Source organism: Thalassophryne amazonica, chromosome 16 (assembly GCF_902500255.1).
Source record: "Thalassophryne amazonica chromosome 16, fThaAma1.1, whole genome shotgun sequence".
NCBI lineage: Eukaryota > Metazoa > Chordata > Actinopteri > Batrachoidiformes > Batrachoididae > Thalassophryne > Thalassophryne amazonica.
The window spans coordinates 26,992,054-27,018,491 of NC_047118.1; the positions used below are offsets into that span (position 1 = coordinate 26,992,054).

Here is a 26,438-nt window from a genome sequence, read left to right on the forward strand (position 1 = left end):
CAGCACCTCGGACAGCGTTCCGTACAGGTCGCGCACTTTCTCCTCACACCGGCGCACGAACAGTCCTGATATAACGTCTCATCCTACCGAGGCTTTGTGCGCGTGCATACAACACACACACACACACACACACACACACACACACACACACACACACACACACACACACACACACACACACACACACACACACACAAAAGTCATTTTCGGGACTTAGGGGACACGCCTGTGTCTTTGGTGTCGCCAATAAAGTTGTGTCTAGAATAATTCTGCATTCCAGTTTTGCTGCTTTTACTCATTCGAAACAGCAGATATTCTAACTACTGTAAGTTACTTTATCATGAAAAATGATCACATGCTTCTGTCCCCACCAGCGCCGTGCACCACTGTGCAAATATGTTGCGCTTGTGCGGTTTTTGAAGCTGTACTTTTTACTTAAAGGATACTGCAAGAGAACACAAATGTCTATAAATTCATCCCAAGGTAGGCTGTTTCGACAAAGTAGGATGGTTCGTCTTTAATTTCGTTTTCTTAAATGTTCACTGCTGAAGTTGATTACTTTATTAACCGAACTACTCTCTCCTTGTCTCTTTTCTCCGCAGTATTGAAAAACGAGAGGAGTCACACACACACTCAGTGTCAGCAGAGAGTCTCGTATGAGACAGTGGTGAGACATGTCGTTTTTGTGGTCGGTGTGGAAGCTCGCAGTCACAGTCTGTGAGTGACAGCTCGGCTCACAGAGGATAACCTGCCATGAAGAAGACCTCCAGAAGCTCCGCGCGGGCTCAAGCGCTCCACTGATTTTCGCAAAAGAAACGCGCAGAAGTGAGCGGAGGCCGGCGCACATCCAGCAGCGCCTCCTCAAACGATGGGGATAAAGCACCTCCTGCTTCTTTTGATTTACTTCGACCCGCTGAATGTGCTGTGCACCGTCACCAACAAAAAGAGCAAACCCCCGCCGAGGAGGAACGCAAAGTTGAAGGAGGTCAACGGCAGCACCACTGCTGTCCCGCCGGCTTTCCCGGGAAAGATCACCCAGGTCCAGGCCCCTTATGTCACTGGTATCCAGCACGACACCTGCCTGGGCTACTACGACGTGAGCGGCCAGTTTGACAAAGAATTCGCCTGCAACAACACCGACCACCGGTTCTGCTGCGGCAGCTGCTTCTTGCGCTTCTGCTGCGCGGACCGAGGGAAGCGACTGGAGCAGAGGACCTGCACCAACTACAACACCCCGGACTGGATCAAAACACAGCCCCCTTCACCGGCGCCCACAGGTGACACGTACGACCCGGAGCTGGACCGGACCAACACCACCGTGTACATCACGTGCGGCGTGATCGCGCTGATCATCGCCATTGGGATTTCTGCCAAAGTAGCCTACGATAAAGCCACCAAGCCCCCTCAGGAAATGAATGTGCACAGGTAAGATGATTGAGTAGTAAAAACAAATACATAGTGCAGTGATCAAACAATGCATGAGCGCACAAAAAACTTAACTCTGAGATCTGAATGGTTTTGGAGGAACAGTGTAGTGATCAATTTATTTCTTTTCTTTTGTCTATGTGAAATCAAATATTTTGGCTTGAAACCCACAAGTTTTTACTCACCTGCAAAGGTCTCGTACATTCTTTAATAAACTTTAACAATATGCGCAAAATTCCCTGGAAATGAATTTGGACTTTTATCAACAACATATTATTGGGGGAAGTTATATATATATATATATATATATATATATATATATATATATATATATATATATATATATATATATATATATATATATATATATATATATATATATATATATATATATATATATATATATATATATATATATATATATTCAGGATGCTTCGAACTTTTGCATGTGTATATTTCACATTAACCAATTCAGATCGTTTTCTGGATCTGAAAATATGGAAAATAATATGGCAAATTTAAAAAAAAAAAAAAAGGTTCCAGAATTGGTAACTAGAACCAGATCAAAATTTAAAGAGTTTATTTGTTTTGATGAGACTGATCATTTCAACACTTTAATGATGGTTTATGGGAAAAAACTGGCAAAAATTATGAATATATTCAAAATACTGCATCTCAGAGCATATAAAGTAAGTCCCTTTGGCTGCTCCCTTATGGGGTAACCACACCAAATCCTAGGTGGACCTAAATGTTGATTTGGCACAAGTTCTATACCAGATGCTCTTCCAGACCCAACTCCACATTATTGGAGAATGAGCAGGGGTGTGGTTTGAACCAGGAACTGTACTGGAAACTTGCACATTTAAACCCTGGGCCAACTCACGCATCTCAACACATACGACAAAGACAATGAAAAAAATTCAGAATCCACACTTAATTTGACAGAAATCAGATGAAAATATTTTGATGTGCAGTTGAAAAAATGCCCATTTACTGTGTAAAATTACCTAAATGAATTCCTCCTCTTGGAAAGAGTAATAATTCCACCAAGTTTTATGAAGATTGGGAAAAAAAAAAAGATTTTTTTTTTTTAACATGCAATGAAAACAACAACAAAAAGACGACCCATCATGCTGTGTAAAATAATGTAAATTAAATGATCCAGACTCCACACCTGGATCATGATCAACACCGTCACTGAGTGAGTTCTTCTTCTTTAAATTTATAATAAATCCACCACATTTTATGGACATTGGAAGAAAGATTTTGGAAAAACATTTCTTGCAGTTAAAAAATTCCCATCTGAATCCATTTCTGAATTGACAACCACGTTTAACGGTTCTTAAGTTCAAAATTTTTATCGAGGTCATTTGATAAATTTGCAAGTTATCTGATTAATAGACAAAACACCAACCATGCAGGTAAAATTAGAACAGTTTTTCTCATTGGTGGATCCATAGAAGTTCACCTGAACCGTCACATGATTTTTGTTGACTAGAGTCTTTCATTGTTAGAACTTTCTGTGAGAAAATAGCTCAAATTAATATTTAATTACAGCACCTGCACTTCAGCATGCAGTCTAAGCCAAAATAATTGCAACATAAACCAGAAGCTGCTGCTTTGAAACTTGATCGTTGCTGTTACTTTTTCACAAAACACAGCATAGATTCAGGTTGCATCCCGGTGATCCAGCTCATGCTGAACATGTCCCACATTGCGTTTAAGTGCAGAGAACAATCTTTATCTCACACCATTCATTCCCTTCTCTCTGTGATCGTTCCTCAGAGCTTCCTCGATGAAAAATGCCAAGCGCATATGTCTTTGTAGTAGCCGTTCTGTACCAACAGTATTTTATGTCAGTTTGGACCCGGAGGACAAAGTAAATGCCAGTGAAAGCTGCGATGACTGATCATGTTCATTCCCATGGGAACCGTCGCAGCTATAATGACAATATTTTTACATCCTCAAGGCAGCAGTTGTGGTCACTGAATTGCTCTATGAGCATTAAGGCAGCATAAAAACATGTCCCCTGGCCATCTTGGTCACCAGCTGAACAAATTACTGTCTGGCGAAGGATGGAATGAACTGAAGGCAATGTTTTTCTCAAGCATCATCAAAACCCCAAGTTATGAGATAAAGCCTGATTAAAGTCATAAAAATAATTGCCAAAGTGCACTAAAAATGGTTTGACAGATTGCCTTAAAAATATCTGCAGTCTCCATAGTTGTGCTCCCCCCCCCACACACACACACACACACACACACACACACACACACACACACACACACACACACACACACACACACACACACACACACACACACACACACACACACACACACACACACACACACACACATTATCATTCAATGAAGTGCTGTTTTCTGTGGGTCCTGTAATTATTTGACTATTATGTATTGTATCTTCATTTTAATTATGAGAGCATGTTGGGGTGGTGATGGTCTAGTGGTTAAAGCAGTGGGCTCAAGACCATAGGGTCATCAGTTAAATTTCCTGCCAGAGCAGAAAGTCACAAAGGTCTACTGGGCAAGAACCTTAATGCCTATGCTGCTCCTAGTGGCAGTGTGCTGTCGTTCATGTGAATGGGTGAGTGTGAGGCAACACTGCAAAATGCTATATAAATGGACTGCATTTATATAGCATTTCGCCATCTGCACTCTCTCAACAATCTCAAAGCACTTTACACTGATGCCTCATATTCACCCAGTCACACAGACACACTCACACACTGATGTCAGGGTGCTGCCATGCAAGACACTCACTACACACGGGGAGCAACTGGGGGATTAAGGACCTTGCCCAAGGGCCCTTAGTGATTTTCTGGCACAATGAGTGTTTGAACCAAGGATCCTCTGGTCTGAAACCCAACGCTTAACCACAAGCCCATCACCTCCCCAATCCAAGTGCAGTCCATCTTCTCTTTCATGCACACAAGGCTGTTCCTGAATTTTATTATTGTATATTGTTATTTTTTTAAGTCAGTGATGTTTTCATCTGCTTCTGTTGTGAATGAATGAATGATAACCTTGGTAGTGCACTGAGAAAGAAACTGTTAGAACCTGTGTCTGCTACAGCAACCCTGAGCAAAAACGCTTTAGGTTAGTTTAGTTTACTCCATTAAGGAGATTATGTTTTCTGTCCGTCTGTTTGCTGGTCTGTTTCATTTTCTCAAAAACCATGGTCATGTTTCAAATACATTTAGTGGAGAAGCAGGTTTTGGATCAAAGGAGAACCCATTAAAATTTTGGTACATATCTGGACAAGGAATTAATTCAGTCTTTGATCATTGGTCTTTGACTTTGATTATGCTCCTGTCTTTGATGTTTGTTCTCTGATCTTTACTACTTAAGTCCTGTACTCCAGATGATGTTTAAAGCTCAGGATCAAGTTGGTGGTATAGTCCAAAAGGTCAAACCTTGTCCACTTTGGTGGACTAAGGATTGCAACTTGGCTTTGGGCTCAATATAAATTAAAGGGGACTTTGCATGGTAAAAAAAAAATCAAAGGCAAAATCGGTTAAAGAAACAAGATGACTGAATCAAGAGGAGTCAACCAGTCACATTGTACATTTTGTGCCTTAGTGGAGGTAAACTCTGAGCTTTCTTATAGTTAAGAGTTTCATTTGTATGCTGGGATAGGATCCACCCCTACGGTGGATGGATCAATGTTCTGATGAAGGTTTCACCTCTTTCATCTTCAAGTACAATGAGGTTTTGAGTTGGTTTGACTTCAAATGTATCACTTTGAGTAAACGCGAGAACCAAAATTGATCTAAATAAAGTCCTTAACTTGAGAAAACTCTGAAAGTTGCAGCTGCTGTCCTTAAAGGCCCTTCACACATAGTGCAGTTTGTTAGAAGTGCAAATGAAGCCTTGTACACCTGTTGCTACAACTATTTGCACACACCACTGCCTGAAAGAAGTGTGTGCTGTGTGAACCAACTGATCCCTCTCACAGCAGGTGTCAGCTAAATTCCAGCTGACACACACGAACTTCTAACGCCACTCATTTGGCACTTAGAAAATCTGTAGCCAGTCGCACTCTTGGCACAACAGCAGTCTGCAGACAATCACTGTCATGCTGGCAGTGAAATTTGTCTAAGTTCCCCACGAGTGTGGCTTTGGTGTGTGCGCGGAACTGACAGGAGGTGTGGCCACCGACAGAAGCAGCTGTGGAGATCTGTCATTCTGGACATCCCAGCTGGACAGCATGTACTGTGTTTGGACAGACATGGACAAACAACTGCCCACTGTGACTCTGCGTGTGTCTTTTTGCTGTCATCACGTGGACATAAATTAAAAACATATACTGCTGTGTCGTTAAATGCTGTGGGCTGTAGCGATCAAGCAAGCGCACGCATGCTGCAGCCCATTGACAGGCTGCCCCCAGGTTGAATCGGACCGTCAGATCAGAACACGCAGCGGGCGATCCGACTTTCACGTGACCCATGTGAGCTCTGTTCCATATGACGTGTTGTCACTTCTGGTGTGCCATCCACAAGACAAGCATGTCGAGCAGGACATGTGTGCAGCCGGCTGGACACATGCCAGTAGATGTGGACACGAGAAGAGCGAACTGCTTCTTGTCACTGCTTCATGTCATTTCATGACTGTATGTCTGTGACCATGGGTCATCTACACAGGAACAGATGGATCATATTTGTATTGCACGCTTGATAAGAGGGATTCAATATAAAATGCTATGTTTTTTTATAGAGTGTGGTTTTATTTTTTTTTTTAAATACATCCTTCTCTTTTTTGATTTCAGGCATTTTCCCCACACTATTTACAGACCAGTGATGGTAGCTTAGTGGTAAAGATTTGGGCTGGCAATCAGTAAAGTGCAAGTAAAAATCCTGTGGCTGGTATGGTTTTTCTAATATTACTATTTATTCCACATAAGGGGTGCGATGTGGCTCCACAGGTACCAGCTGGTTTTTATGTTTTATTTATTCCACATAAGGGGTGCGATGTGGTTCCACAGGTACCAGCTGTTTTTTATGTTTTATTTATTCCACATAAGGGGCGCGATGTGGTTCCACAGGTACCAGCTGGTTTTTATGTTTTATTTATTCCACATAAGGGGCGCGATGTGGTTCCACAGGTACCAGCTGTTTTTTATGTTTTATTTATTCCACATCAGCAGTGCGATGTGGTGCACCTTGCACTGTGTTCCTGCTCAAAAGACACTGTCACGTGCACGAACCCTCGCACTGGGATCGTGCACACCTGCCCGTCGAAGCGATGTTTCATGGTGCGCTAATTCAAACTGTTTTGCGCTGTTTCACCATATTCAACCAAACTTTGCACTGTGTGTGAAGGGGCCTTAAGTGTTGTCAGCTGTTTCACTTTGACAGTGCAGAAGCTGGAATCACATATCAGTTTTGTTTCAAGATGCTTCACACGATGACTCACAAACTCTCAATTAGTGGCAGAAAACCGGTCAGATTCAGTTAGTAAAAGTCCAAACATATATTTATTTAATCCACACACTCAACCAGCTGATCCTAATCAGTTCAACTCTTCAGACAGGTAGACGAGCTGATCAGTGAAATCACCTGATTTACCCTGAAATCACATTAGCTACAAGTAACAACCTGCTTTTCATTTTAATCAGAGAAGGCCTTTTGCAACGACAAGAGAAATGTCACTCTGCCACCAGCTAGGCGGGGCCAAAATAGACGAGAAGTCTATTTTATTCTTTAGTGGATGTTTATTTATGTTTAATATTTATTACATTCTTGTTTTTTATCATGTACGATATTATTTTTTAATGTGCAATTTGGGATATGTGTGGGACAGGTGGCCTCTGTGTGCGTGCATGCGTGGGTGCATGCACGCGGCTTCGATCATGGAGAAACTGGAGAGAGCTGACATTTGCCGTTTGGTATGCTTATGTATTTAGGGTCAATCTAGAGCCCATGGATCCCCACGGGCAATGCGCTATTGTTTAATATTTTATTCAATGACAATAAAGGTTATTCAATTATTCTATTTGTGCAAATGCTGAGCGATGCGGCACAGTGAGTCAAAAGGCAGCGTGACATCAGCTGGTTATTCACTCTCACAAAATTAGTGGAAAACACTGTAAGACATCTTATTTCTGTATAAATTTGTTTTTTCTCATATATTTGGTAAAGGTTTGCAAGAAACAAACACTTCTAAATCTAAAACCACTGTTAGTAACCAGGTGACACGTCTGAAGTGATTTACATTCTTATCCTCTTTGACCTCACTGCAACTTTGACACCATTGTCACACCATTCTTCTCTCACGCCTTGAATCCTCCCTCAACATTACCCACACTGCTCTTACCTGGCTATCATCTTATCTCACTAACAGACAGTCCCAACGCATCCCCCAGGACTCGGTACTGGGTCCTCTCCTCTTCATCCTCTACATGCTTCTCCTTGGTAAAATCATACATTGTCATGGTCTGGGTTTTCACACTGTACTCATGATGTCCAGCTCTACATTGCCACCAAATCCATCACCCCTGCAACTCACTCAAGTCTCACCAACTGCCTCACTGAGATTAAGTCCTGGATGCAAACCAAATTTCTCAAACTCAACTGCAACAAATCTGAAATAATCATCATTGGTCCAAAATCCCTCACCAACACCTCCCACAACTTCTGCCTCAACACTGATAACTCCACCCCAACTTGCTCCACTCATCATCTGCAACCTTGGAGTCATTTTTGATACCAACCTGTCTTTTAAACACCACATCAATCACATCACTAGAACCATTTTATTCCACCTCAAGAACATTGCTTGTCTCCATCTGTCACTCTCCTTTTCTGCCATGGAAACTCTGATCCACGCCTTTATCACATCCAGCTTAGACAACTGCAGCATTATTTTCTATGGTACATCTTCAAAAGTCCTCAATCTCCACTAAATGGACTGCATTCATATAGCACTTTTCTATCTGCACCAGACACTCAAAGGGCTTTAAATAATACCTCACCTTCACCCTGATGTCAGGGTGCTGCCATACAAGTTGCTCACTACACACTGGGAGCAACTAGGGGATTAAAGACCTTAAGGGTCCTTAGTGATTTTCCTGTCAGGCTGGGATTTGAACTGAAGATCCTCTGATCTCAAACCCAACACTTGACCACTAGACCATCACCTCCACCTCTCCACCTCCAGTACTTTCAGAACTCTGCTGCTTGTCTGCTCACACACACCGGGTCCCGTGATCACATCACATCACGCCTGTTCTCAAGAACCTCATGTGGTATCCTGTCCCACTTCAAAGTCCTTCTCCTCTGATGCCAACCTGTCGGTGCCACTCAGGACCAAGCGCTGGACCTGGGGTGAGCCTTCTCCATAGCTGTTCCCTCCCCCAGAACTCTCTCTGTAAACAGATCGGTGACTGTGCCAATCCGTCCATCTTCAAGCCACAGGTCCAAACCCACCATTTAACAACTGCTTTTAATGTATGGTTTTTTTTTTTTGAGTGCTTTGTTTTTAAACCTGTAAAGTGTCTTTGAGCACTGTTAAAAGCACCATATGAATGAAATATATTATTATTATTAAAAGACATCTTACGGAGATGTTAGCGTGCTAATTCGGACTACAGGAGCATCACTGTGTAAAGACGTTAGACTGAAAAAATCAAGTGATGTTTGGTTGCATTAAGCCAGGGGTGGCCAAGTTTGGTCCTGGAGAGCCAATCCAATGAAAGAGTCTTTCATTGCATTCAGGTGTGTTGGAGCAGGGAGACAACTAAGAGTGTCAGGAAGGTGGTTCTCGAGGACCGAACTTGGCCACCCCTGCATTAAGCAGTCAAACGAGGAGGAAAATCTCACAGCCACAGTGTTGGGTTTCTCCGCCAAGTAACCACGAGCTGGCCATGCCCGGGAACGCCCATCAAGTGTTTGTAGCTACTATGACCGTCGAGTAAGGTGCATGGCAGGATATTTTACTCAGTGAGGCCACTGTTACCCACCGCTTTTCAAAACGTGACTTTGTTTGAGGGAATGCTTAGCCAAGATCTCTGCTGCCTCTTAATGAAGACTAATTCATTTTTCAGATTGTGATTTTGATGTTTTTATCATGTACACATCAGTTTCTTCCTTTAGTCCAAAGAATTCTGAAGCGCCTACTGCAACGGGTTTGAACACCATCCAGTCTGGTTTTTGTGTGATGCATGCTGGGATACTCTAATCCATTGCTTAAGTAGATTTTGAAAAAGCACAAAAGATTTAATGAATATTTGATTTGGGCTACGTCAGACTTTGCCACCTACTCATTAAAAGAAATCATCACATCAGTCATCACTTAGTCACAACTATTATTCAAGACTCGAGTCACTCGTCATTACCCAGAGTTCATTTTGTCCAAAGCAGCGGAGGGGATCTACAACTTGTTCTGACTGTATGAAGATAATTGGACATTGTTTGGCTTTGGTCATGCCATTTGCTGCCTGCTGCTTTGAAAATGTCAAAAGAGATTACTCAGCTTTTCTTGCAGAATGTTGTAAGCAAAGTGTCGAAATCTTTGCAGTAATATTGTAGAATAGAGCCTGTGTTGATCAGTTCAGGATTGCTTTTTACAAGTTAGATGTCTGCCTTCTATTTGGTGAGGTATCATAACGGTGTATTTGATTTGAAAGTATCAGGACTAAGCCATAAAAGTGCAGCAAATCTCATTTTCACTCTTTTACTGCACCATAAATGAAGTGACGGTGAGGTTTATGTCTTCTTTCTGCACTTCTCTTTTAGCCACAGGGTGTATTTTCAAGTGGATCTGCTTAATGTCACCACTTGTGTGAACGCGGTGGCCTTGAGAGTTTGGAGAGGCTCCTTAAATGAGGTGGTACGGCTGCGCGGTCGATCGGCGACTTGTTTTTATGATTTGTTTATTCCCGCTGATGGTTATAGCTGTCGTTATAATGTCTGCTGGATCAGACCTGTCAGGACATGTGCAAGGAGCAGTGAAATGTGAGATTGGCGTCCTGCGGGACAGGACCTGCTCCTGAAAGGTGGAGCGTTGCTGTTAATTTCAGGTGTGCTTCCAAAGCGATTTGGCTTCTTTCACTCTGAGGCTGAAGGAGTAATGTGAGCAGAATACTGAGCCGCTGATGGACCTTTGCTGCTCCGTCTGTGACCTTCACCAAAATATAAGAAATGCCAAGTGAGAGCTAAAGTCAGTGATTTAAACAGGCTGTATTGATCACCTTCTCCAAAGCAAACCCACATACAATTTGTGCCTGGTCGGTTGTGAGAATGATGCTTTCTGCTCCGATTGCCCAGCCGAGTTTTAAAAGGGAAGATACTTGCAAATGGCCAAAAAAAAAAAAAAAGAGAAGGATAAAGTGCTTTAGGGGTTTGAGGGGTTATGGCGCCTCCAGTATACCACAGGCTGCTGGATTCATGACTGTGCTAAGAGACCTTTGATGTGCATCTCACTTTCACTTTTTAATATATACAGGGTGGGCCAATAAAATGTTACCACTTTTTTAATTCGTACAATTAGAGAGTGTACTACAACAATCCGAAGACCATTGAGGCCCTGAAGACCAACATCCGTCAAGAAATTCGGAGAATCCCTCTTGAGATGTGTGGCAATGTCATCACAGACTTCAATGTGCATGCTGCAGCTGTAATACAAAGAAGAGGAGCATGGATTGAACATGTCATCAATTACTGAACTGTGCGGAAAACAAGAGACGAAGTGGGAAACCTTTGGTATCAAATGTTAATTTGATGCTTCTGTTACAAGTCTGTAAATAAAATTTTTGAATAAGTTCTCATTTCACTTGTGTACGATGAAAAAGTGGTAACATTTCATTGACCCACCCTGTAGATATATATATATACGAGGTCTATTAGAAAAGTATCCGACCTTATTATTTTTTTCAAAAACCATATGGATTTGAATCACGTGTGATTACATCAGACATGCTTGAACCCTCGTGGGCATGCGAGAGTTTTTTCACGCCTGTCGGTTACGTCATTCGCCTGTGGGCAGTCTTTGAGTGAGGAGTCGTCCACCCGCTCGTCGATTTTTTTCATTGTTTAGGAATGGCTCAGAGACTGTTGCTTTGTTTGATAAAAATTTTTTCAAAACTGTAAGGCACAACTGAGTGGACACCATTCAATAAATTCAGCTGGTTTTCGGTAAAAATTTTAACGGCTGATGAGAGATTTTGGTCTGGTAGTGTCGCTTTAAGGACGGTCCACGGCGCCTGACGGCGATCTGCGCTTCGAGGCGGCAGCGTCTCGCCGTTTCAAGTTGAAAACTTCCACATTTCAGGCTCTGTTGACCCAGTAAGTCGTCAGAGAACAGAGAACTTTCAGAAGAAGTCGGCATGAGGAGTTTATTCGGACATTCCATTGTTAACGGTCATTTTGTAATGAAAGAACGTGCGGGCAGAGTCGCATGTCGGCTGGACCCGACCGCGGGGGGTCGCGGCAGGAAAAACACCTCCGTTGGAAATCTTAACGGGCAAGTTGGAACATGCCCAAGCTGTTAAACAATTTCTCAGTTACTCACTTGTTGAAAGCCATTAAAAGCCGCCTGAATTCTACAAATGGTTTTCAACACGGAGGTGTTTTTCCTGTCGCGGCGCACACAGATTTGCCGAGTCGTCACGGAAACAACTCGGCGAATTTGCGCGTATGTCTTTCATTAAAAAATGTCCTTAAACAGTGGAATGTCCGCATAAATTCCTCATGCCGGCCTCTTCTGAATCTTCTCTGTTCTCTCACGATGTCCTGGGTGAATTAAGCCTTAAATTAGGATGTTTTCAGCTCTAAACAGGCCGACGACGGCGCCTGGAAGCGCTGCAGGACGTCCCGCTCCGTGGGAAGTCCTTACACCGACAGAAACACCCCATAATCTCTCATCAGCCGTTAAACTTTTTCACAGAAAACCAGCTTAATTTCTCGAATAGTGTCCACTCGGATATTCCTCACAGGTCCAGAAAAAATTTTGATAAAGCAACGCGCGCCGTCTCGAGCAGCGTGTGAAACAAAGGAATTCAGCCGAGAGGGCGGGACCACATCTCACTCAAGGCCTGCCCACAGGGAAATGACGTCACCGACACGCGTGAAAAAACTCACGCATGCGCACGAGGGTTCAAGCATGATTGGTGTAATCGCATGTCATTCAAATCCATATAGTTAAAAAAAATAAATAAAAGGGTCGGTTTATTATCTAAGAGACCTCGTATATACAGGGTGGGTCAATGAATGCAATATATATATATATATATATATATATATATATATATATATATATATTGCATACAGTTGCATATAAAAGTTTGGGCACCCCTGTTAATTTTCGTGATTTTCCTTTATAAATCATTGGTTGTCTGGATCAGAATGTCAGTTAATATATCATATAGCAGACAAACACACTGATATTTGAGAAGTGAAATGAAGTTTCTAATATTTATATTCTAGTATTCTAGAAAGTGTGCAATAATTATTTAAACAAAATTAGGCAGGTGCATAAATTTGGGCACCCTTGTTATTTTATTGATTTGAATACATTTAGCACTAATTATTGGAACAAAAAAATTGCGTTGGTAAGCTCATTGACCCTTGACCTCTTTACACAGGTGAATCCACTCATGAGAAGGGTATTTAAGGTGGCCATTTACAAATGTTTCTCCTCTTTACATTTCTTCTAATGAGTGGCAACATGGGAGCCTCTAAACAACTCTCAAATGACCTGAAAACAAAGATTGTTCAACATCATGGTTTAGGGGAAGGATACAGGTTCAGGTTCAGGTTCAGGTAACTTTATTTGTACCCGTAGGTAGATTTGGCTTGCAGCAAACAGAAAACAGAAAAAAGGCGTCCATGTTAGTCAACACAACAACAACAATAAAAAACACTAAAAATACTAACAAAGAACATACACAAAACAAGTTAACAAACACCACCAAGGACTCACAACCTTAAAACCACTAAAAAGATGGTCAGCTTAAAACTAGTGTGCAAAGGGCAAATAAATAAATAAGTATATAAATATCTAAATATAACCATATACAAACCTACTAAGATTTGTTCAGCTGCACAATTGCTGCTGGGACAAATCTACTCCTGTAGCGTTTTGTTCTACACCTTGGGACTCTAAACCTACGGCCAGAAGGTAAAAGCTGAAATTCATTAGCCAGGGGGTGGGAGTCATCAACTGTAATGCAGTTGGTTATCCGCTGTAATTGTTTAGTGTACAGGGACTCTAAACTCAGCTGCGATTCACCAATCAACCGACTGGACCATTTAATGATCTGACTCAGTCTGTTCCTATCCTTCAATGTCAAACTGCCAAACCATGCCACCAAAGAAAAAGCTAAAACAGATTCAATAAAAGCACGATAAAATAGTGTTAACATGGTTCGGCCAATGTGAAAATACGACAGTTTCCTGAGACAGAACAAGCGCTGATGTCCCTTCCTACACACCGCCTCACAGTTTGCCTTAAACTTCAGCGAGTCATCAATAATAGTCCCAAGGTATTTATAAGTTTTCACAATTCCAACTGGTTGACCATTCATTGTTGTGTTGCCAGGTGTGCTACCATTCTTCCTAAAATCAATGACCATATCTTTATCTTTAGTTTTAGATATATTAATCTGAAGATACGAGTCCTCACACCATTTAACAAAATGGTCAACTACAGGACCGTGGCTACTCTCGTTATCCCGCAGCAGACTGACAATCACTGTATCATCCGCATATTTTAAAATAAACCTGTTTTTAAAAGTGCTCTGACACATACTGGTATAGAGAATAAATAACAGAGGTGAGAGCACACACCCTTGTGGCGAGCCAGTAGAAGAACACACTGTGTTTGATAAAATCCCGTTCACTCTAACTTTCTGTGTTCTGTTTGTTAAAAAGTCTAAAATCCAACCCACGAGATTATTACTTAATTTAAAATGTTCTAAAAGCCTTTGGGTTAAAATACAGGGTTGAATTGTATTAAAAGCTGAAGAGAAGTCAACAAATAAAAGCCGGGCATGACACCCGCTGCCCTCCAAATGCCTGAGAAGCAGATTAAGCAAAGTGAGTGTGGCGTCCTCCACTCCTCTATTAGGCCTGTAAGCAAATTGTAACGGATTGAGTGCATGCATAGTATTTTTTAGCATTACCGACTGTACCAATTTCTCAAAAATCTTCATCAAAATTGATGTTAGAGCAACAGGCCTAAAATCATTCAAGGATGTAGGATTACTAGATTTAGGAACTGGGACCACAACAGCATCTTTCCACACTTTGAGGACATGCTGTGTTTCCAAGGACCAGTTAAAAATATAATAAAAAAAACTGGACTCAGCTCTTTTGCACAAGATTTAAGTAAATGGCCACAGATATTATCTGGACCATGACTCTTATTTACCTTTGTGCTAAGAAAAGCTTTTTCTATATCCCATTGGTGAAGGGAGAAGTGTTGAGAGTCACGGAGCCTGAGACCAAGTTCCTGAGTTTCCTTACTAAAATCAGATATGTAAAACAATTAAGAGCATTAGCTAGTTTCAATATCTGAGTTGAAGCCATTTAAAGTAATATTTGTGCTGCTTTCCATATTTTGGAGGCCTGCAATGGCCTTCATACTAGACCAAGCTGACCCAAGATTATGAGCAGCCATCCTCTTCTCCAATTCAGACTTATAGGTCTGTTTTACTTTAAGAATCTCTATTTTAAGCTCTTTGGTAACTAAAGAAGGTCCGAGTCTACTCCCTTTTTGAAGACCTCCTTCTTTTTCTTTATACAAGATTTCACTGATTTAGTGACCCATGGTCTATTATTAGGATAAATTTTAACTTTCTTACAGGGAACAATCATGTCTCTACAAAAGTGACATAAGAACATATAACATCAGTGAGTTCATCCAGGTTATCAGAGGACTGCTTAAACATGTCCCAGTCAGTACAGTCAAAACATTCCTGCAAACAATGCTCAGAATCAGCAGTCCAAACTTTAACCTCCTTGGTTTGTACTTTTCCCCTCTTTAAAACAGTCTTGTAGGTTGGCAGAAGATGCACACAATTATGATCTGCAAAACCCAACGGAGGAAGAGGGAGTGATTTAATAGCGTCTTTAATTGACCCATAACATAAATCCAAAATCTTGCCATGCCTGGTTGGGCAGGTAACATATTGATAGAAGTTTGTTAGGGTTTTTTCCAAGGAGACTTGATTAAAATCTCCCAAAATAAAATTTGGGGCATCAGGTGAAATGGACTGTAATTTTTTAACAACATTAAAAACAGTACTAGAAGCACAGGCAGCATTTGCCTTTGGGTGAATGTATAGTACTGTTATAAAAAGTTGTGGGAATTCACGAGGCAGATAAAAAGGACGCAATGACACAGATAAAAGTTCAACATCTGGTGTGCAGAAAGCTATCTCAGAGGTTTCAGCAGTCAGTTTCCACTGTGAGGAACATAGTAACAAAATGGAAGACCACAGGCACAGTACTAGTTAAGGCCCGAAGTGGCAGGCCAAGAAAAAATCTCAAATAAGCTGAAGCGAAGGATGGTGAGAGCAGTCATAGTCAACCCACAGACCTGGTCCAAAGACCTACAACATGATCTTGCTGCAGATAGTGTCTCTGTGTATCATTCAACTATACAGCACACTTTGCACAAAGAGATGCTGTATGATGCTGCAATGCAGAGGAAGCCTTTTCTGCATACACGCTACAAACAGAGTCACTTGGGGTATGCTAAAGTCATTTGGACAAGCCAGCTTAATTTTGGAATAAGGTGCTGTGGAGTGATGAAACTAAAATTGAGTTATTTGGATATATCAAGGGGCGGTATGCATGGCAGAAATAGAACACAGCATTCCAAGAAAAACACTTGCTACATAAAGTAAAATTTGGTGGTGGTTCCATCATGCTGTGGGGCTGTGTGGCCAGTGCAGGTACTGGGAATCTTGTTAAGTTGAAGGTCACATGAATTCCAGTCAATAGCAGCAGATTCTTGAGAACAATGTTCATGAATCAGTGACAAAGCTGAAGTTGCGCCAGGGCTGGATCTTTCAACAAGACAATGGCCCTACACACTGCTCAAAATCTACTAAGGCATTCATGCAGAGGAACAAGTACAATGTTCTGGAATGGCCATCTCCAGTCCCCAGACCTGAATATTATTGAAAATCTGTGGTTGTGATTTTAAGCAGGCTGTCCATGCTTGGAAACCAACAAACCTGAGCTTTATTGTAAAGAAGAATGGTCCAAAATACCTTCAACCAGAATCCAGACTCTCATTGGAAGCTATAGGAAGCATTTATAGGCTGTTATTCTGCAAAAGGAGGATCTACTAATAATGCCTAATTTTGTTCTAAAGAATATTGCACACTTTCTGTAAATCCTATACAACTTCATTTCACTTCTCAGTTATCACTGTGTTTGTCTGCGATATATGATATATGATATATATGATATATGATAAATACAAATAAATTATAAAAAAAATCCTACATTGTGATTTCCGGATTTTTTTTTTTTAGATTATGTCTCTCACAGTGGACATGCACCTAAGATGAAAATTTCAGACCCCTCCATGATTTCTAAGTGGGAGAACTTGCAAAATCGCAGGGTGTTCAAATACTTATTTTCCTCACTGTGTGTATATATATATATATATATATATATATATATATAATTATATATATATATATGCTCAAAATTGAGCTCATGTGGTTTTATCATATTCAGAAGACTTAAGGCTGTAATTGCTGCCAAAAGTGCATTAACAAAGTATTGAGCCAAGGCTGTGATACTTATCTACATGTGATTTCTTAGTTTTTTTTATACACACACTCATCTTCAACTGCTTAGTCCACCTTAAGGGTCACGGGGGGCTGGAGCCAATCCCAGCAGTCATAGAGCATGAGGGGGGGTACAACCCAGGACAGGACGCCAGTCTGTCACAGCACCACAAACAGACAAACAAACACTTTCACACCCCATTCGCACACCTATTTAATTAAAGATTCCAATCTACCTAACCCGCCTGTCCTTCGGATGTGGGAGGAAACTGGAGCACCCGGAGGAAACCCAGAACATGCAAACTCCAACCAGAAAGGCCACAGGCGGGGAACTGAACCTAGACCTTCTCGCTGTGAGGCAACAGTGCTAACCACTAATCCACCGTGCTGCCTCTTAGTTTTTTTATTTTTAATAAATTTGCAAAAATAAATAAAAAAGTGGGAAAAAGTGCAGTGAATACTTTTAGGATGCACTACACACACACACACCCACACACACACACACACACACACACACACCACACACACACACACATCTCCAGTAGTGTTCAGAATAGTAGTAGTGCTATGTGACTAAAAACGATTAATCCAGGTTTTGAGTATACTTCTTATTGTTACATGGGAAACAAGGTACCAGTAGATTCAGTAGATTCTCACAAATCCAACAAGACCAAGCATTCATGATATGCAACCTCTAAGGCTATGAAATTGGGCTATTAGTAAAAAACAGTAGAAAAGGGGGTGTTCACAATAATCGTATGTGGCATTCAGTCAATGAGTTCATCAGTTTTGTGGAACACAACAGGTGTGTGAATCAGGTGTCCCCTATTTAAGGATGAAGCCAGCACCTGTTGAACATGCTTTGCTCTTTGACAGCTGAGGAAAATGGGTCGTTCAAGACCCTGTTCAGAAGACCGCGTAGTTGATTAAAAAGTTGATTGGAGAGGGGAAAACTTATATGCAGGTGCAAAAATTATAGGCTGTTCATCTACAATGATCTCCAATACTTTAAAATGGACAAAAAAACAGAGATGCGTGGAAGAAAACGGAAACAGCCATCAAAATGGATAGGAGATAACCAGAATGGTAAAGGCTCACCCATTGATCAGCTCCAGGATGATCAAAGACAGTCTGTAGTTACCTGTAAGTGCTGTGACAGTTAGAAGACGCCTGTGTAAAGCTAATTTATTTGCAAGAATCCCCGCAAGTCCCTCTGTTAAATAAAAGACGTGCAGAAGAGGTTACAGTTTGCCAAAGAACCCATCAACTGGCCTAAGAGAAATGGAGGAATATTTTGTGGACTGATGAGAGTAAAATTGTTCTTTTTGGGTCCAAGGCTGCAGACAGTTTGTGAGACGACCCCCAAACTCTGAATTCAAGCCACAGTTCACAGTGCAAGACAGTGAAGCATGGTGGTGCACAGCATCATGATATGGCCATGTTTCTCCTACTATGGTGTTGGACCTATATATCGCATACCAGGTATCATAGAGCAATTTGGATATGTCAAAATACTTGAAGAGGTCATGTTGCTTATGCTGAAGAGGACATGTTCTTGAAATGGGTGTTTTAACAAGACAATGACCCAAGCACACTAGTAACGAGCAAAATCTTGGTTCCAAACTGTGGTTATACAACTAAATACTAGTTTAGTGATTCACAGGCAAAAAAAATCACAGCTAAAAAAGCAGTTTTGAACATTAATACTTCTGAGTTGTAGCGTCAAGAGCAGATGCTACTATTATTGTGAACACCCCTTTTCTACTTTTTTTACTAATAGCCCATTTCATAGCCTTAAGAGTGTGCATATCATGAATGCTTGGTCTTGTTGGATTTGTGAGAATCTACTGAATCTACTGGTACCTTGTTTCCAGGTACGTAAGAAATATACTCAAAACCTGGATTAATCTTTTTAGTCACATAGCACTACTATTATATATATCTATATATATATATATATATATATATATATATATATATCTATATATATATTGCAGTGGTCGAAGGTAACATTTCATTACCGGATTAGCTTTCCAGATAAACTTTGAAACCATCAGTGGACCAATTAGCTTCCAATAAATTTAGTTCAGATAATGGCATAGTGAATGAAGCTTAACAGTTAAACATTTGTAAAGTCTGAAGTCAATATTTAGTGCCTACCTGTTAATATATTTTGTAGCAGACAGACAGCTATGAATGGTAGAGCTCAATCCTCTGTAGGCAGAAGACAGCTGACTACCAGAGACAAAGGAAGGGGAAGGGAGGAAAAATAGATAATTTATCTTCACACCATACAGACCTGCTGGCATACTACGGTAGTCATGCTCCGGTAGACAGTTTTGACTTAGGATTATAATTATTAAACAACTAATTCTGGACAAGTTATTGCAATAACACCACGTCTGTCATTTCACAAAGTGAAAATATCAGCTATATGTTTTATTTAAAGTAAGCACTAATTTTGAAGTTTAGCATTTAGGACACACGTCGCAATGCATTATGGGGAACATTAGTTTCCAAATGCTAGTCACACTGCTATGAACACTGCCATCTACTGCAAAGATATCATCTGTCCAGCACCTTCATGACTCCAGAGGGTTTTCCCAGGCTCTCATTCTCAAAGACCAAGGATGAAGACATGTAGGTCATTGAAGAGAAAAGTGAACACTTCTACATGCTCAACACTTACAGGTACAGATTCTTTATTGTCATTGTAACAAAATACAACAAAATAAAAAAAAGAAAAAATATATCAGAACGTAGCAGCAATAAAGAGAAACATACAAATACACTTCTGACGGCCCACCCAGTGAGCACGGAACGTAACTACAGCATTGCTGGGAGGTTGCAATTTAGTTGCTCCAGAAGTAACATTGTGTCCATGTATTAGCAACATGGTAAATGGACTGCATTTATATAACGCTTTTCCATCTGCATCAGACGCTCAAAGAGCTTTACACTACAATGCCTCACATCCACCCCAATCTGAGGGTGCTGCCATACAAGGTGCTCACTACACACCGGGAGCAACTAGGGGATTAAGGACCTTGCCCAAGGGCTCTTAGTAATTTTCTGGTCAGGCTGGGACTTGAACTGAGGATCCTCTGGTCTCACGTCCAACGCCTAACCACTAGATCACCTCCCCCAGACTGCAACCCCCAAGCAATGCTCTAGTTATGTTCTGTGCTAGCTGGGCAGCCCAGGAACAAATTGCAAACCTTATTCTTGGTGCTGTTTATAGAGAGTAGCCTGTGAATTAACTGAAAGAAAGAAGAAGAAGAAAAAAAAACAATGTCTTGCATTAAGGGGAAGGCTGAAGATGTTGGAGTAATTAGAACTTCCAGCTTTCCATCAGTTGCTGATCAATAAGGAAAGGCCTTTGAACCAAACACAGCTTTGTGAAGTAATATGGAGAGAATGTCAAAAAGACGACATTAAAGGAATCTTTTCAAAGACAGAACCAGATGTTGAGATATCTTGAATGAAGTCTGAGTTTCTGCAACAGTTTTGACCCTCCTCTTATTTTGGTGGTGGAAATGAAGTCCTTCTCTGTGTTTGCTGAGGTCCTAACCTGTGTCATCAGGTGGCTGGTTTTTAGAAAACCTGCAGACTGGTGACCCTTTGTGGAACAGGGGTCACAGAGATCCGGTGTAACCCACCAACAGGCTGCTGATGTTTCTCTTCCTTGTTGTCATGTCACATTCAAACATATGTTTAAATTGGAGCCGGTTTTTCGTGCAACATGTAGAATTGTGAATTCAGTGGCTGCTGCTGCTGCTCCGCACACCATGACAGCCAACTGGGGCGATGCAAATCAGGTCGCCTCTGTCTGTAAAAATGATACAGCTAAAGTATGCTCATCCTGGAAGGGAATGCTATTAATACACGGTATCGCTCCCAAAGTCACAGAGTTAGAGAACAGTGGACTGTGAGCTTGCTTTAGGTTGACATTGACACAGTTGCATTGCCCTTTTATTTCCTTTAGGAGCCAGTGATGGCGCTCTGTCTTCCACGCTGTCACTGTGAAGTGAAATTCTTTGTGGAACATTGCTTTTATTTTGCTGCTCCACAGAACAGACACACACTTAAGCTGCAATAAACTTGCCTTGACCCCTAGTTCACAACAAATAATTGAACTTGTCATCTCAAACACACTGTTGTTGAAACTCAAACTCTCCTGTGATGGTGAGTATAATTAGAATTTCCTCTCTGCCTCGCTAGAAACCTCTGTGATTAAAATTGGAAATGTATCTGAAAAAAATAAGGAAGGCTTTAGGGGAATGTGAGTACAAAAAGAAAAAAAAAGATACTTTTTAGAACACAGAGGCATTTGAGAGTGAAATGTTTTTTTTTTGTTTGGTTTTTTTTAATCATTTCTGCAATTTCTTTCCAGAGCCCTGGCAGACATTCTAAGGCAGCAAGGACCAGGTTCGGTGTCTCAGTATGAGCATGAAAATATTGCAGCAATCGATGGGTCGCCCAAAGATGAGACACCAGTCAGAACGTGAAAAATCATTACACGCCTGTTCACACCAAGTCATCCAACCACGGTAGGTGACAAATAATAAGGCCAGTATGAAAGCTTTGAAGACCTTATAACCTTCTTCCACAGTCACTCCGTTTTTGAGAACTGCCTCCTCCAGACACATTTATCAAATGGCACCAAAGAGTTTGGATTGTGAAGTCCATCGTCATTAACTTATAAATGTGTGTTTACGTATTCCCGGTTTTGTCTAAAGAAGACTGTCTCTGAGAGATGATTTGTACAAGATTTGGCTGTAAAGTTCTGCCTTCAATAGGATTAATTCATTATCAAGCAAGTAATGGCACTGCCTGATAGAAAGCATTCAAAACTTTAAGGAGATAATCATGGAGGAGGCATAACTTTTCAGCCGATCCACGAATAACTCTCACATGGAGTTTGACAATTGCTTATGGGATCTGAAAACCGGGGACTGTGTGTAGAAATGACCACAATTCTTAAATGGTTAATACAATATTTTGCTAAACACTTTGAATTAAAGCTACACAAGAACACAAATGAGCTTTAATTCAGAAAAAGTTTAGATTGTTTCATTTCAGCCCCATTGTGGTGGTTTCCAGAGGCAGAATTACGGACAAAAGATGTGTCACCGTTCAGTTACTGATGGACTTGACTGTACACGTGTGTCGAATGAAACACAATGTTGAGGTCACTCATGGTGACCCCATGAATCTCCTCAGTACTCAGACTGAGTCATTTCCATAGCAGAGATAATTTTGTTCTTACTGCCTACTTTTATCTGCTCTCCAGGTCCCTGCTCCGGGGATCAGCTTGTTAGTTAAGTGCCCTAGTACGGCGTCCCAGATTCAACAATGTTATGTTTCAGTCTGGTGTCAAAGTTGGCCTCCGCTTGCACCACACCGCCCCGCACCGAGGACGTGTCAGAGGAGAGCTGACACAGTAAACACTGTACCACACGGATTTTAATTTTCACCTTTATGTGACAGAATCAGTCTCTACATTCAGGATGATCCCGTCTGTCTGTGTACCCGGTGAAATAAGGCAAACAGTTGCTCTTATAGATTATTATTTTTTGTACAGCATAGAATTTCAGCTCCATCTTCGGGTTCAAAAAATAAAAACTGTCTGGTACGTGTGGGAAACACATCGTGCCGCTGCGGTGGAAAAAATACATGCCACTCACGGGATTCGTTACCTGCCACTTTACTGATTGTCAGCCCAAAACTTTACCACTGAGCCTATAAATGGTGCAGGAAAATGCCTGAAATCAACAAAAAAGATGGATGTATTAAAAAAATAAAAACCACACACCATAAAAACACAGAATTTCATTGAACCCTCTTATCAAGTATGCTGCATGTTCTCATCTGATGGTCCGTTTCAGCCTGGGGGCAGTCAATGTGCGAGGCGTCCGCACGTTCGCCTGCTGCACCCCGTCGCAACAGCGATATATATTTTTATTTATGTCCACCATGAGGACAGCAAGCAGACATATGTGTCACAGTGGGCAGTTGTTAGTCCATGTCTGTCCAAACACAGTACGTGTTGTCCAGCTGTGACGTCCAGATCCACAGATCTCCACAGCTGCTCCTGTTGGTGGCCACACCACCGTCAGTTTAGCGCACACACCAACTCACTGTCTCTGTTTGCAAAGCCACACTTGTGGAGCACTTAGACAAATTTCACATCCATCCCGACAATGATTGACTGGCCACACATTTTCTAAGTGCCATGTGAGCGGTGTTAGATGTTCATGTGTGTCACCTGGAATTTGGCCGACATCTGCCATGAGAGGGTTCACAGCTGGTCTGCTTTGTGTAGGCCTGATCTTATCAGATCTCAGAAGCTAAGCAGTGCTGCGTCTGGTTAGTACTTGAATGGGAAACATCTCGGAACACCAACGGCTTGTGTTTGTATTTTCTAGGGTGAAACTGGAATGCGTCAGGAAGGGCATCGGCGTAACAAATTACCAATGCAGATCTGGCTGTATCCGCTGTGGTGACCCCGTCGCGAGACGGGAGCAGCCAAAATGAAAACACACACACACACACACCTACCACACACACACACACACACCTGCAGTGAGAGGGTTTGATGGGGCGCAGAGCGCACACTCTCTTCAGCCCGCTGGTGTGCACAACTAGTTGTAGCAACAGGTGTACGAGGACAGCTATGATTTTACGCTTTTTGCATACGATTTCCTGCTTCATGTGCACTTATGTGCAATTCACCAAATTTGCACTATGTGTGAAGGGGCCCTTAGGGACCACCCAACTCCCTAGATATCCACTAATAATAGGTCTGCTTACCACTCCAACAGTATATTACTATCTGTTTGACTTTGGACTTGTTTTTAAACAGTTTGAGAAACACTTTTAAGTTGGAATACAAGTCATTTTCTATACCCATTTACTCTATTCAAGGGTCATGGGGTGCTGGAGCCTAACCCTGGACACTCTGGACAGAGCGCCAGTCTATGGCAGATCCACATATAGACAGACAACCACATTCACACACACCTATGGTCAATTTAAAGTTTCCAGTCCACCTAACGTGCATATGTTTGGATGTGGGAGGAAGCCAGAGCCACTGGAAGGGAGGAGCACATGCAAACTCCACAGAGAATGGACCAGCTGGGAAGCGACCCCATGGCCATCTTGCTATGAGGCAACAGTGCTAACCACTAAGCAACTGTGCCACCTGTAATATGATATAAATTTAAAATGTTGTTTTATTAATTCCTTTACTCACAGATGAGTAGGGGTCTGCGGACCACTCTTTGAGAATGGCTTGTTGAGACTAACTTGACACTTTTACTCAACTCACCATAACTGGTTCATCCTACTTCATAACTGACATTAGAATCCAGTTGTGAACTGTTGAATATTTCATTGTGAAAATGTCCCTGTCTTTGGTGATTTGGGACCGTTTTACAACCGGATGCCCTTCCTGATGCATCTATTTTGTCACATGATAATTTCACAAGGAACAGTGGAAATAAGTTTATGCTTTATTAAGTGATCAGTGTGTTATTGATACATTGACCTCTGTATGACCTCTGTATGCATATTGATGTTGCAGAATAACTCAGTCACAAGGGCCCTTAGTGATTTTCTGGCACAATGAGTGTTTGAACCAAGGATCCTCTGGTCTGAAACCCAACGCTTAACCACAAGCCCATCACCCCCAATCCAAGTGCAGTCCATCTTCTCTTTCATGCACACAAGGCTGTTCCTGAATTTTATTATTGTATATTGTTATTTTTTAAGTCAGTGATGTTTTCATCTGCTTCTGTTGTGAATGAATGAATGATAACCTTGGTAGTGCACTGAGAAAGAAACTGTTAGAACCTGTGTCTGCTACAGCAACCTGAGCAAAAACGCTTTAGGTTAGTTTAGTTTACTCCATTAAGGAGATTATGTTTTCTGTCCGTCTGTTTGCTGGTCTGTTTCATTTTCTCAAAAACCATGGTCATGTTTCAAATACATTTAGTGGAGAAGCAGGTTTTGGATCAAAGGAGAACCCATTAAAATTTTGGTACATATCTGGACAAGGAATTAATTCAGTCTTTGATCATTGGTCTTTGACTTTGATTATGCTCCTGTCTTTGATGTTTGTTCTCTGATCTTTACTACTTAAGTCCTGTACTCCAGATGATGTTTAAAGCTCAGGATCAAGTTGGTGGTATAGTCCAAAAGGTCAAACCTTGTCCACTTTGGTGGACTAAGGATTGCAACTTGGCTTTGGGCTCAATATAAATTAAAGGGGACTTTGCATGGTAAAAAAAAAATCAAAGGCAAAATCGGTTAAAGAAACAAGATGACTGAATCAAGAGGAGTCAACCAGTCACATTGTACATTTTGTGCCTTAGTGGAGGTAACTCTGAGCTTTCTTATAGTTAAGAGTTTCATTTGTATGCTGGGATAGGATCCACCCCTACGGTGGATGGATCAATGTTCTGATGAAGGTTTCACCTCTTTCATCTTCAAGTACAATGAGGTTTTGAGTTGGTTTGACTTCAAATGTATCACTTTGAGTAAACGCGAGAACCAAAATTGATCTAAATAAAGTCCTTAACTTGAGAAAACTCTGAAAGTTGCAGCTGCTGTCCTTAAAGGCCCTTCACACATAGTGCAGTTTGTTAGAAGTGCAATGAAGCCTTGTACACCTGTTGCTACAACTATTTGCACCACACTGGCTGAAAGAAGTGTGTGCTGTGTGAACCAACTGATCCCTCTCACAGCAGGTGTCAGCTAAATTCCAGCTGACACACACGAACTTCTAACGCCACTCATTTGGCACTTAGAAAATCTGTAGCCAGTCGCACTCTTGGCACAACAGCAGTCTGCAGACAATCACTGTCATGCTGGCAGTGAAATTTGTCTAAGTTCCCCACGAGTGTGGCTTTGGTGTGTGCGCGGAACTGACAGGAGGTGTGGCCACCGACAGAAGCAGCTGTGGAGATCTGTCATTCTGGACATCCCAGCTGGACAGCATGTACTGTGTTTGGACAGACATGGACAAACAACTGCCCACTGTGACTCTGCGTGTGTCTTTTTGCTGTCATCACGTGGACATAAATTAAAAACATATACTGCTGTGTCGTTAAATGCTGTGGGCTGTAGCGATCAAGCAAGCGCACGCATGCTGCAGCCCATTGACAGGCTGCCCCCAGGTTGAATCGGACCGTCAGATCAGAACACGCAGCGGGCGATCCGACTTTCACGTGACCCATGTGAGCTCT

At 41.6% G+C, this 26,438-nt stretch overlaps 1 protein-coding gene across 1 annotated transcript in view; it reads left to right on the forward strand.

Moving 5' to 3' along the window:
* The first annotated feature begins 663 nt into the window (after positions 1–663).
* Positions 664–26,438, forward strand: part of LOC117528100 (protein shisa-6) — a 257,952-nt gene continuing 232,177 nt past the window's right edge. Inside the window, exon 1 of the mRNA XM_034190645.1 lies at positions 664–1,425. Within this exon, the coding sequence (XP_034046536.1) occupies positions 869–1,425 (557 nt within the window). The 5' untranslated portion in view covers positions 664–868. The remainder of the gene's footprint in view (positions 1,426–26,438) is intronic.